The sequence below is a fragment of the Zootoca vivipara genome, chromosome 8 (assembly GCF_963506605.1).
Source record: "Zootoca vivipara chromosome 8, rZooViv1.1, whole genome shotgun sequence".
NCBI lineage: Eukaryota > Metazoa > Chordata > Lepidosauria > Squamata > Lacertidae > Zootoca > Zootoca vivipara.
Genome location: NC_083283.1, coordinates 46,556,446 through 46,569,094, shown reverse-complemented (window position 1 = coordinate 46,569,094; position 12,649 = coordinate 46,556,446). Strand labels below are relative to the sequence as shown.

The 12,649-nt window shown below is 41.4% G+C and overlaps 1 protein-coding gene across 1 annotated transcript in view; it reads left to right on the top strand.

Moving 5' to 3' along the window:
- The window catches only part of DLGAP1 (DLG associated protein 1), a 105,065-nt gene that overhangs the window by 89,152 nt on the left and 3,264 nt on the right, over positions 1–12,649 (top strand). Inside the window, exons 7-9 of the mRNA XM_035124393.2 lie at positions 1,462–1,880; positions 9,291–9,382; positions 11,616–11,768. Coding sequence (XP_034980284.1) covers positions 1,462–1,880; positions 9,291–9,382; positions 11,616–11,768 — 664 coding nt within the window. The remainder of the gene's footprint in view (positions 1–1,461; positions 1,881–9,290; positions 9,383–11,615; positions 11,769–12,649) is intronic.

Sequence of the window (12,649 nt, the reverse complement as noted above, 5' to 3'; positions counted from 1 at the left end):
TAGTTTACTTAAAGTGTGTTGGGGGGGGTTGTCAGCATCGGTTGTGCAGGTTCTTTGTTGTGCATTTGTTTTCCTTTGATGGTGAGAGTTGTTGGGGTTGGCCTAGGATATAGTTTTCTTTTGTGGTTGGCTGTGGTGGTCTGTTTTATGTGAGTAGGGTGGGCGGGTCAGGTTAGCCATATTGATTTGTATGCTGTTGGTGGATTTCTGTCGTTGTCTTGTTGCGCTGTGTATGTGATAAAGGGGAACCATACTGGGGTGAAGCCGTCTTCTTCTATTTGACCCCGTGTCAATTTCAACTTATTGGTTAATTTTTCTAATAGGGCTATTTCCCATACCGTCTGGTACCATTGGTCCATGTTTACTCCTGCCAGGTCTTTCCAGTGTCTGGTTATGGTGTTTCTGGTAGCTGAGAGTAAGTGGGTTATGAGTTCTTTGTGATGTAGGTGGGCATTATTGTCCTGGAAGATGTTTAGCAAGGCCAGTTCTGGGGTAAGTTCTAATGTTTGTTGGGTTATTTTACCTACTTCTCTTACGGTTGTTCTCCAGAATTGTTGGGCTTTGGGGCATTCCCACCACATGTGGAAATATGTGCCTGTTGATGTGCATCCTCTCCAGCATTTTGATGAGGTTCCTGGGCGTATTAGTGCTAGTTTTCGTGGTGTTAGGTACCACCTGTAGATGGTTTTCAGAGTGAGTTCTTTCCTTTTTGCTGATATGGATTTAAATGGGGGTTTAGACCACATTCTGGTCCATTGAGTGGGGTTGATTTCATAGCCTATATCTTCTTCCCATTGTTTTTTTATTGCGTCTGGGGAGTTTGTGGAATTTTGGAGCAGTATTTTATATATTGCAGATACCATCCCTTTGCCGTGACCCTTTGTCGTTAGAAGGAGGTTTTCAAAAGGTGTCAGGGGTCTTGTTGCTGCTGATTTTATTACTGGCTTGTTTAAGAGGGCATGTAAATGTACTGCCTTTATTAACCAATGAAACAAATGTGTGGGATTATAAAAAGGAGCTATGTACCATACCGTACCTGTCTGTTCAAAAACTTCCACAAAATTAAGTCAGCCTGCAAATCTGATGAGATGTGGATTCAATAATCTTTAGAAAGCAGTGCATTTCTTTGCTAACATCTGGCAAATCTACATGTAAATTTATAATGAATTTTAACATTGTTCTATATTCTCACCTGTTTTTATCTATGTTGTCTAAGGGCCAGATTCAACTAACTGATGACATTAGTGGAAGACCTCAAAAAGCTTCTGCTAGTGCAGTAGGGCTTATCCCTCTCCCCCTTTCAGCCCCCAGTTGGGGGGGGCATTGGGAGAGACCACGAGAACAGTGCACAGGGGGAGGAAGGGGGCAATTGTTTCATCAGGCAATTGCTCGCAGTGATGGATGATTTGTAACAGCACAATGTTGAATTTCTCCCACAGCTTTTTATATGGTGTTGTTCAGTTTCCGCAGGTTCACAAGGTCAAACAGTGTTACAGCAGCCGTTCAAGCAGACATGGATTTCCATGAGAACTTTGAAATGTCTATGGACCCTCAAGAAGATAGTTATCCTGGGCAAATATCAAGACAGTACTCTCGAGATGCCAGCACTTCCACTGTAAGCATACAGGGCTCTGGAAACCATTATCACGCATGTGCAGTGGACGATGACTTTGATGGAGATTTTGATCCTTCCATTTTACCTCCTCCGGATCCCTGGATTGACTCTATAACGGAAGATCCAATTGAAGCTGTTCAAAGGTCAGTGTGTCATAGAGATGGACACTGGTTCTTGAAGCTTCTTCAAGCAGAGAGAGAGCGTATGGAAGGTTGGTGCCAACAAATGGAGAGTGAAGAACAAGAAAATCACCTGCCTGAAGAAAGTAAGTAGTTCAAATACCAATATACAAAGAGACATTTATTCTGCCATTTTCCCCCATCTAAGTCTATCATAGGGGTAAAGAACATGTGGCCCTCTAAGTTGTTGCTGGACTCCAGCTCCCACCAGCCCCCGTCAGCCAATTGCCAGGGATTATGAGAGTTATACAGTGGTACCTCGGTTTATGAACACAATTGGTTCCGGAAGTCTGTTCATAAACTGAAGCGTTCATAAACTGAAGCGAACTTTCCCATTGAAAGTAATGGAAGGTGGATTAATCCGTTCCAGACGGTCCGCGGAGTAACCGTTCATAAACTGAAGCGAACTTTTCCATTGAAAGTAATGGAAAGTGGATTAATCCGTTCCAGATGGGCCCGCGAAGTACTTAAACTGAAGCGTTCATAAACTGAAACATGGGTGTAATTTTTTCCGGAAGTCTGTTCATAAACTGAAGCGTTCATAAACTGAAGCGAACTTTCCCATTAAAAGTAATGGAAAGTGAATTAATCTGTTCCAGATGGGTCCGCGGTGTTCATAAACCGAAAATTCATAAACCGAGGTGTTCATAAACCGAGGTTCCACTGTAGTTGGAAAACATCTGGAGGGCAGAACATTCACATCCCTGGTCTAACGATTTGAATGGCAAAAACTTTTAATTCCTAGATATTCCTTATGGCTGCTGAAAACAACTGGGCATCAGCTTTGTATATCTTCTGATTTCACATCTGTAACTAATCATGCAAATAATCTGAGGATTCATCTAGGTTGTTGCAGCACTCCAAGAATATTAATTGGAGAAAGTCACCCTAAAATGATATTATGATGGTTATGAAATACAACATTGGGATTGGTTACCTCTAAGTAGGTGGAAAATATAGAACAATGACTTCAAATAGTGTTTGTGTGTGTGTGTGTGTGTGTGTGTGTGTGTGAGAGAGAGAGAGAGAGAGAGAGAGAGAGAGAGAGAGAGAGAGAGAGAGAGAAGAAGACTTGTGAACATTTAAACCAGCCAGCAAATAAAAACCCAACACCCGCACCATCACTGCTATGAATGCCCAGTTCTCAGTTACCTAATATGCATTGGCAGAGACACATAAAGAAGAGTCGCTCCAGATGATGATTAAAATTTTCTGTCCCATTCTATTCCATATTTGGCATACTAACAAAGTGGCAAATAACACCACAATGCCAAAAGTTCCAGTATGGGCAGGCTCATACTCCAGAGAGCCACTGACAGTCAGTGTACATTGGCGATGATACCAATGTGGTACCCTCAAGATGTTGCTGGTCATCCTTGCTGACCATTAGCCATGCTGGCTGGAGCTTATGGGAGCTGGGATCCAACAGCACCTGCCAGGTACCTTGACTACAACCGGCATAGACCAAGGAGCTGGATAGACGTTGAAGAGCTGCTTCCAAACAGTGTAGAGAATGCTGAGCTTGGTGGAACAATAGTCTGAATTGGTATACAATTCAGACTTGGTTCTCGAACTAAATCCATTCCGGGAGTCCGTTCAACTCTTGAAACAGTTCAAAAATCAAGGTGTGGCTTCCAATTGGCTGCAGGAATGTCCGCGTCAGACATCCGGCTTCCAAAAAGTGTTTGCAAACCGGAATTCTTACAGGTTTGCGGCATTCGGGAGCCGGTTTGTTCAACAACTAAGCCATTCGGGAACCAAGGTACCACTGTAATCATACATTGCCCCAGGTTCATATGAGAAGTGGTAGTCCTTGAGATACTCTAGCCCCAGGCCATACAGCTCACCATTTCAACTCCCTATCTGCTTAATAATTATTATGGTAACATTCCTTTCTCAAGGAACCTGCAGTGTCACGGATGCTTGCCACAAGCGCTTCGTTTTGAAAGGACAGCTGAGCTGTTTCTTAACCAAGGGAGCCAAATAAGAGTTTATGGTAAAGCCCAGCACTGACAGCTGAAATGTCTCTTGCTTTAAACTTTAGCAGCATGTGCAATTGCCTTACAAATCATGCTGAAGTTGTGGAGAGAGTTGTTAGTGGGCCCACAAATGATTTTCCCAGCTTCAGAATGTCTGCAGTTCTAACTGGTCAGATAATAAACTAATGAGAAATCTGCAGAGGCTGAAGTTTCCTCAACATCCTGGCAGCTGAGAGAACAGTTGCTCCCCCGCTCCTTAAAGTAAGATGATACAAGCTTTCCTCAGACAATGCTCCCTTGTATAGAACAGCTGTCTGGAGGAGAAGGCTCAGGGCTGCTTGACAGAGGCTTGTATGTTACATAGATACGTTTGGTATTATCTAACCAAGAACGACACTGTCAGATGGGACTGAATGTTTCTAGTTAGGAATGCAATTTGCTGCTGCACATAAAAACAAGCTAGACTGTCAGTGGCTTCAGGCTGAGTCAGTAACAGCAGGAGATATTTCTTTAGCTAATTATGCACAAATTGTAGTATATTAAAATTTGCTGGTTTCCTTCAAATTCACTTATCTGTAACAGGAGCAGTAAGCAAATTAAAGCCAGGTCTTTCTGCACAAACGATTTGAGCGCAGATCATTCTGTTAAGATCAAAACTGCAACATCTGTTCATGAACACAAATCTACCACCTGGGATTTGTGTGCATGCAACAGTGTGAACCTTTGCAAATGATTGAATTTAAAGAAGGGACCTGTTCTTGATTCAAGGGCATGTGCACAGAGTGACAGGAGCTGCACACACATTTAAAAGCTGAAATCACTGTAATCGTTTGTTTGGTACAGAAGGGGGAGCAGGAGAGAAGAGAGCTGAAAGTAGCATCCTGAGCAGCTGATCATCAGGATTTCAGCTTTGTGTAAAGGTGTACACACAGCCACACTGTTGGACTGGAAAAGAGAACTTCACACTACAGTGGTACCTCGACTTACGAAGACAATCCGTTCCACAGCCGTCTTCGTAAGTCGAAGTCTTCGGTTGTCGAAGCGCCCATTCTGCGCATGCACGATTTTGTGCTTCTGCGCATGCACCGACCGCACATGCCGCTTCTACACAGGTGCAGAACCCCGCGCACGCAGCAAAAAGACTTCCGGGGCTGTCGACTTCGGAAGTCGAAACCTTTGGAAGTCGAGTCGTTCGGATGTCGAGGTACCACTGTAGTATACTTCCAACATGGAAGCCTGCCTCTTTGCTTAAGTTGCCCGTAGCTGGGGCATTTTTAAATAAGTATACCATATATTCCGGCATACAAGACGACTGGGCATATAAGACGACCCTCAACTTTTCCAGTTAAAATATAGAGTTTGGGATATACTCGCCGTATAAGAAATACGACCCGGCTTATAAGACGACCCCCGACTTTTGAGAAGATTTTCCTGGGTTAAAAAATAGTCTTATACGCAGAAATATACAGTACATTTTTCTTCCATCCACTGCCCTACAAATGAATTAAGGATACCAACTACCGGTAATTGGTATATTTCTGATTGCTCACATGGTGTCCTCTAGCTAGAGAGATCCCAGGTTAGTTAGTTAGCTAGCATAGAAATTTGCTGCAACTTTGCTACCTACTTAGGGGTGGAGCTTTGTATACTTTTGTTTTTGCATGTCATATCTATTTAAGATATTTATAGCAACTAATACATTAACCTTGTACAGTACTTAATTCACACTTGTGGCCATTTAATTTTTTTAACAGTACAGTATTTATAGCAACTAATATATTAACCTTGTACTTAATTCACACTTGTTGCCATTTAATTTTTTAACAGTAGTAGTGTATTATATTTTTATACATCAGCTTTATATGTTGAGTGATTAGTAATACTGCTCTCTTCCTGCTTCTTTTGGTTTACCCGGATACCCTTTTTTGACCAAGCACAACCCAAGCTAATTAAGTCCTCTTAAATTACTTGAATCTTGCAAGATTTGCACCTTCCACTATGCACAGCAGTTTCCATTTTTCTCCCATGATTACTCTTAGCTCTTTCCTGTTGGAAGGTTCCTTAATACGCAGCCCAATTAGGACTTTATTTCTATCCCCTGTTGGTGCAAAAGATGCATTTTAAGAGAGGTTGGAGAGTTGGCCAAATCAGTGAGTGCCCATTTTAGTAATGGAGAGGAGAGGGAGATACGACTGTGGGAGATGGCCAAGTGATTGCATGGGAAGTAATGTTCCATGTTCCAGTTGTTCTCTCTTCCAGACCATCCTTCAATGCACAGAGCCTAGGTTCTGTTTTCTTTGATGGGTGGAATGATAGTGATCTGGGCATGGAACATCTGTGATGGGACCCGATAGGGTTACAGTCACCCAAATATGCTGAAAGGGTATAAGACAATTAAAATTGTATACCCCAGGAGAAAGATGGGGGTGTTTGATTTCCTAATGGCCCTTGGGGGTTTGCCTGTTGTCTTGGCAGGTACTTCTGTTGAAGGTCTGCTTGATCTCTAGAATGGGAAAATATCCCAGTCAGTCTGACCAAGTGCAGGCTAAATCCCTTTGGAGGCCTATTGCATGGATATGATGGTTGGTGAAGAAATGGCCCTTCCTGACCATCAGAGGCATCCAATGGAGCTTTTTTGGGGGGTAAAATACTTGCTATATCTTAGCCTATGAGATGGTAATGAATATGATTTGATAGCTAATTGTGACAACTTAACATTTAAAATGGCTCATAACCATGCCAACTTAGATCTTTAATACATTTTTATCACATTCATCCTTAAAACCTAAGTGGTTATGGGTGAGACCTCTGCTGTTATTGCTGCAGTTTTTAAATTCTCCCTTAAACCCCACCATATTGGATAATTACCAGTGTCCATCCTGAGCCACACTGCTTGAGGATGTAGTGGCATCTCAAGTTTTAGTTGTTCTGGATGAGACAGATTATTTCGATCCATTTCAGTGTGGTTTAAGACCTGGTTATGCAGTGAAGACTGCTCTGGTTCACTAGGAACAGAAAGAAAAGCACATCCCTCTAAAGAGTAGGGGGAGCAATAGCTCAATGATAAATCACATATTTTGCATGGCAAAAGCCCCAAGTTCATTCCATGGCATCTCCAGGTAAGGCAGGGAAAGACTTCTGTCTGAAATCATGCAGGACTACTCTCTATAAGGCAATTTTAAACCAAAGATTTGTAAATGGCTCCCTGGGCTTCATTGGGAGGAAGAGTGGGATATAGCCTGGATGGATGGATAAATAAAACAGTACATTTGCAGTAGGATCGCCAATAATTTCTCACTCCCAGTTGTTTAACAACAGCAACAAGTACGGTTGGTTGGGGTTGGTTGGTTTTTCTAAATTGAGCTGATAGTGTGTGTGTGATGTGTGTGTGTGTGTGTGATGACTGCAAGCAGAACAGTTCTGGTACTGGGTGGAGTGTGCACTCAATGGTACCTTGTGCCTTTATTCTAAGTGTAAATCCACCCCTCTTTCTACTTTGCATTTGACTTCAGCTGGTGGACCTCAGGGTTCCAGAGGAAAGCACAGTAGATCCCTCAAGCTTGAAGATCAGCCACTCCAAGTTTAGACAGCACTCATCCAGTTGGGCCAGTGGTCTATAACTCAGTAATAAGGCAGCTTCCTCTGTAAAGAAGGGCCTCAGCATTCATCTCAAAATCAGCTGGGATGTTGTCATAAACCAGTCACTGATCAAGGCATTCTTTCTCTTCTCCCGCTCTCTCTATGGTTTTGGAATAGATTATTCTAATCAAGATTATTCAGTTATTGTTCAGTGAAGTATAACCAATGCTGCACCACCAAACAATGCATTCTCAAGCAACTTGTCTGACCGGTATGAACAGCAGAGCAATTTTTGTTTTATGCAAAAACTCTCTCCCGAGGCAAAGTTGAGAGACAGCCTCCGTCCAGTTCCCCGTTATCCTGCCTTTCAGTCCTTGAGATGCCTTGTGAAGTGTCAGATGGCCCAGCTCCAGCTGAGGCAGCTGTTCTGAAGCAGAAGCAGTGGGAAGAGTTTTCATAACAATGGGAACCACATGAAAGCTCTCAGAATAACTCCTCCCCACTATTGAAGGCTCTTTTCAGTTGAGTGGTTTGCGCATTAGGATGAATAAAGGACTAGACACACCAAGGGGTACATTTTCAGCACAGTGCACAGGGAATTAGACACGCAAGCCTTACAAACAATAATAGTAGTGTGTAAGAATACCCTGAGTGGCACAGTGGATGTATTCCACTTAAATCTTGCAGTTCACAGTTGTCCAAAGCGAGGGAGCAAACTAAAAAGGTTGGTCTCTTCTTGCATGTTCCTGAGGAAGTACTGTAACAGAGCTCCCTACTCATGCTTCACACATTTAATGTTCAGTGTTTACTCAAACAGTCCCCCAGCAGCTGATCTTTGCTACACTGGGCTAAGAATGTGCTTTAGATTTATGCTTGCATATTTAGTCTTACTAAAAGTACAGCCTAGCTTTGCTCTCTGCATTGTGCTCTGTGTTGTTCTATTGCAAGGGAATACAAGAGTTTTCTATATTTGCAGCCCTGTGTCATATTTCAGCTTAGAGACTTGGGGTTAGACCGCACTGGGCGTGGACCCAGAAAATGTGGGGTACATATTTTGGGGTAAAAGCAGCCCCTAAAATTTTGCCACCGTAAACAGCTGTAGCTGATGCAGTCAAAGGGTTGTGGCCCAGGATCTCTCTTGATGTCACAGGGTAGCCTGAAGCCCATCTATTGAATTGCATGCCAGCACAGGTGTGCAATCCTCTAACTCCATCCCAGCATCTGCAGCAATTTTGCTAGGCCTTCTTTCTCTTCCACTGCAATCTACCTTTTACCAAAGGTGTGGTGGAACATCCCAAAAATACACTGTCTCAAGGGTTCACCTGGAATACTTGCACATGCCTTTCAGCCCTAAGTACAAATGTCTTTGGGATTTCTTTCAAACCCAGTGGTGTTTTTGAAGTTCAGGAGCTTATCCTGACAGCCTCCATAGCCACCTATCCAATGAAAATCCATAGCAATGTATCCAAGGAAAGTTCAAAAGATGCAAGCAGCTGTGCTGATCCATTATATATTTCCACTTCCTGAAGAGCAGCAGTATATAACATAATACCCCTTTTTTATTAGGATCAGCATAGCTGCAATACTATGCACACTTAGCAGAGAATAAGCTCCATTTAATTTACTGGTGCTCCCTTCTAAGTTCAACTTGTAAAATACTTCAAGCTTTAACAAAAGATAATCAGCCAGCTGAAATGCAAACTTTAGATTATAATTAAAAATTAAAAACAATCTTGCAAAGAAGTATTAGGATTTAAGCTGCTAGCATGAAGCAGGAGCCCCATCAGCTCTCCTAGTTTTCCAGCAAGTGTCACCATTGATTTTGTGCTGGGAAAAGTCCCAGAACTGCATTTGCCCGTGTTCCACTCCTACCAAACCAGTGCTTAAATGTGTGTGGGGGGGAACCAGCTTTTTCTCATGTTCTCTTTTCTTTTCAAGTTCTAGGTAAGATTCAAGCAGCAGTTGGCAGTGCACAGCTTCTCATGGCTCAGAAATTTTATCAGTTCAGAGAACTGTGTGAAGAAAATCTGGTATGTAACATGTATTACGGGCACCATTTCATCACCTTAACTAGATCCAGACATTGACACTATGTACAAACAAAGAGATGTAAGGGTTTCCTACAGCTTATATGTGTAATTTGATCAGAGCGCATGGCTTTCTTGTTGTTATCATTGGCTTTTTAACTTACACAGCGTTCTGCAGCCATGCTTTTCTTTGCTACCATGAAGCCCAGGGATGCGCTTTAATAACAACAACAACAGGAGATTTTCCTTGCATAAAATTTGCCACTTTACACCCTCAAGAGTTTTCTTAAGTGACGTTAAGAACACCTTTTACTCTGTGTTCCCAAGTGACATTAGCTGTGTCTCGTAGCATTTCTGTGTAATTGTGAGCGGTTCACAATATACATGATGCAACAGAAATTCATTTGATTGAGGGCATGGCTAAAAAATAAATCTACATTTAAAGCTTGATGGTACTGTTTGGGCTGCAGATGGATTGCAGCGGTACATAAAACAACTGAATTGTGTCAGGAGTTAGGGGAACCCTGCTATGTGAATGTAAAATCCAAGACCCTTGATAGAATGGTGATAGTTGGTTAGCCTTTTTGGCTTTGCACTCTAGTGAAAATAGAATTAATATTATTATTTTTATTTTATTATTTGGGGGGCATAATCCTACTCAGCCAGCACACAAATAAAAAGGAACAAAGTAGGTCTATGTAAGGCAAGCCATAGCCATTTCCTCCCCCATGATGGTGCCTGAGCACCAGGCGCCATGGTTCTCTACCTACTCTCCATTGCCACTAGAACATTCTTCCCTAAGAAGACACTCTCACCATCACTGCTGCCATTTTTAGCCAATTAAAACACAATTCATGACTAGCTAAAGTGATATGATGATGCTTTAAATGTATAGTGCAGATAGAGCCTTTTACGACAAACTTAACAGACGGTTATAATATTGGCAAGTGGAGACACAGATACAACTAACAATATATTATAAATAAGTACAGTAGAACAATAAAACACCAACATGGGAACATGTGCAAAAATCACAATAGTGAAAAGCCAAATGAAGTATTTGGGGGGGGGGGTTATAAGTATTTTTGAACACTACAACTGAATGGGCCAACAGAAGATCCCTTGGGAGGAGGATGTTGCAGGGGCAACTGATGATAAGGCCCTGTCCCTAGTACCTGGCAGTCAAATTGATCTTAAAGATGGATCAAATGAGCAGGGCCTATGATGCTGATCTGAAAGCACAGACAGGTTTGTGTCAGGTGCGGGTACTACCTTTTTGGGTAAAAAAAAAACCCAACATTTTATAAACATGCTTGTAAGTAGTACAATCAGTAGAGATTTGGTGTAATATGATTTGACCATCTGGCCCCAAATAGCACATAAGCAGCCACATTCTGTGCCAGCTGAAGTTTCTGGGTCATTTTAAAAAGAAGCTAGTAATGCATGGCTGAGGCTAGGGCAATAGAAATATATTTTAATTTTTTTAAAAAAATTGTCCAGTAGCACCTTAGAGACCAACTAAGTTTGTTCTGGTATGAGGCTAGGGCAAAATACAGAAATAGTCGTACCTTGGTTTTCGAACAGCTTAGTTCTCGAACGTTTTGGTTCCCAAATGGCACAAACCCGGAAGTGACTGTTCCGGTTTGCGAACTATTTTTTGAAACCAAACATCTAACAGAGCTTCCACGGCTTCTGATTGGCTGCATGAGCTTCAGAATCAGAAGCTGCACTTTAGTTTCTGAACGTTTTGGAAGTCTAATGAACTTCCGGAACAGATTCCGTTTGACTTCCAAGGTACAAGTGTAGATTACAAAAACACAGTTAACAATCAGCAAGCATATCCTGAAACAGTAAAGACAACTATAACTTATTGTGAATCAAACAATTGTTGTTGTTTAGTCGTGTCCGACTCTTCGTGAGCCCATGGACAATACCCTCCATTATAGAATTCACTTTGAAGACAGAGTGACTCACAAGCCTTCTTTACTAAACTGCATCTAGGATAATTTGAAATCCTAACAAACTTTAAACACTGTGACTGTCTCAGAGAAATGTACAGTTTAGTTAGCATAATTAGCCAATCTCACTAAACCAGGTGAGTCAAATATAGCAGCTCAGAGTCATTAGACAAATATAAAAAGTAACACACCAATGGACTCTTTCAAGTTTTTCCCCACCCCCAAAATTGAACAAAATATTTTCTTTCATGCTTTCTTTCTTCTTTTCTGTTGCACAGAATCCCAATGCTCATCCGAGACCAGCCTCCCAGGATTTAGCAGGGTTTTGGGATATGCTGCAGTTGTCCATAGAAAATATTAGTATGAAATTTGATGAACTTCATCAGTTAAAGGCCAATAATTGGAAACAGATGGATCCACATGACAAGAAGGTAGAACATTGTCGATTTTGTATGCTTCATTTAAAGCCCTGCACAAATACTGGACAGATTAAATAGGCCTCTGCATACGGCAGTGATGTTAAAAACATGAAATGGAGCTCATATCAGATTAATCTCATTGTAAAAGCAAAACAATGTTTACATAATAATCACCTGAGATATTTTCTGTAATATGTTTCAGGCATATTTTTAAGGCAAACTTGTTTCTGTGAATTGAATAACGGGAATGTGCTCATTTGTCTTATTATACTTAACGTATAATCATATTAGATAATCAATTGTTGGAAGGAACTGCCTCATATACTGATTCTTTAATTTTAAAGAAATACTATGGACAGTACATAGTACTGCCTAGCCTAAGACTTCTGTTTACTAATGCACTCTGATATGTGTCAGCAAGTAAACTAGGGAAGTTCTGTAATCACCGCTGGCTTTATAACCAGTTCCCATTCCCAGGTATAAATGTATGGGTATTCTTAAAGTGGACCATCATAAAAGTTACATGGTAAACCTCTCATGTCATTGATATAGTTTGTTTACCTCGAGGGAGACCTTATAACTGGGTTCACCTTACTTAATTCAACTCAGTCTAGTTCCGAAACATTAAACAGAATGGTAAATGAAGGTTCTGCTGTGTTTCCTATAATAAGTTGGGCTTTATTTTTTTTTTGTGCTTTGGCACTTTCTTTTTATTCGTTTGTTTTCAGTATTTGTGTCAGGAGCAGACATTGGTCAAAAATCTATTGTTGCCATGCACTAGAAGCACTTAAAAGCTGGGCATCGTCCCATCAAACTCACATTGGCACCAGTGAAAGAGGAACAAATTTAATTAGTTAATATGAAATAGAAATATTCAGATGATGCAACAGAAG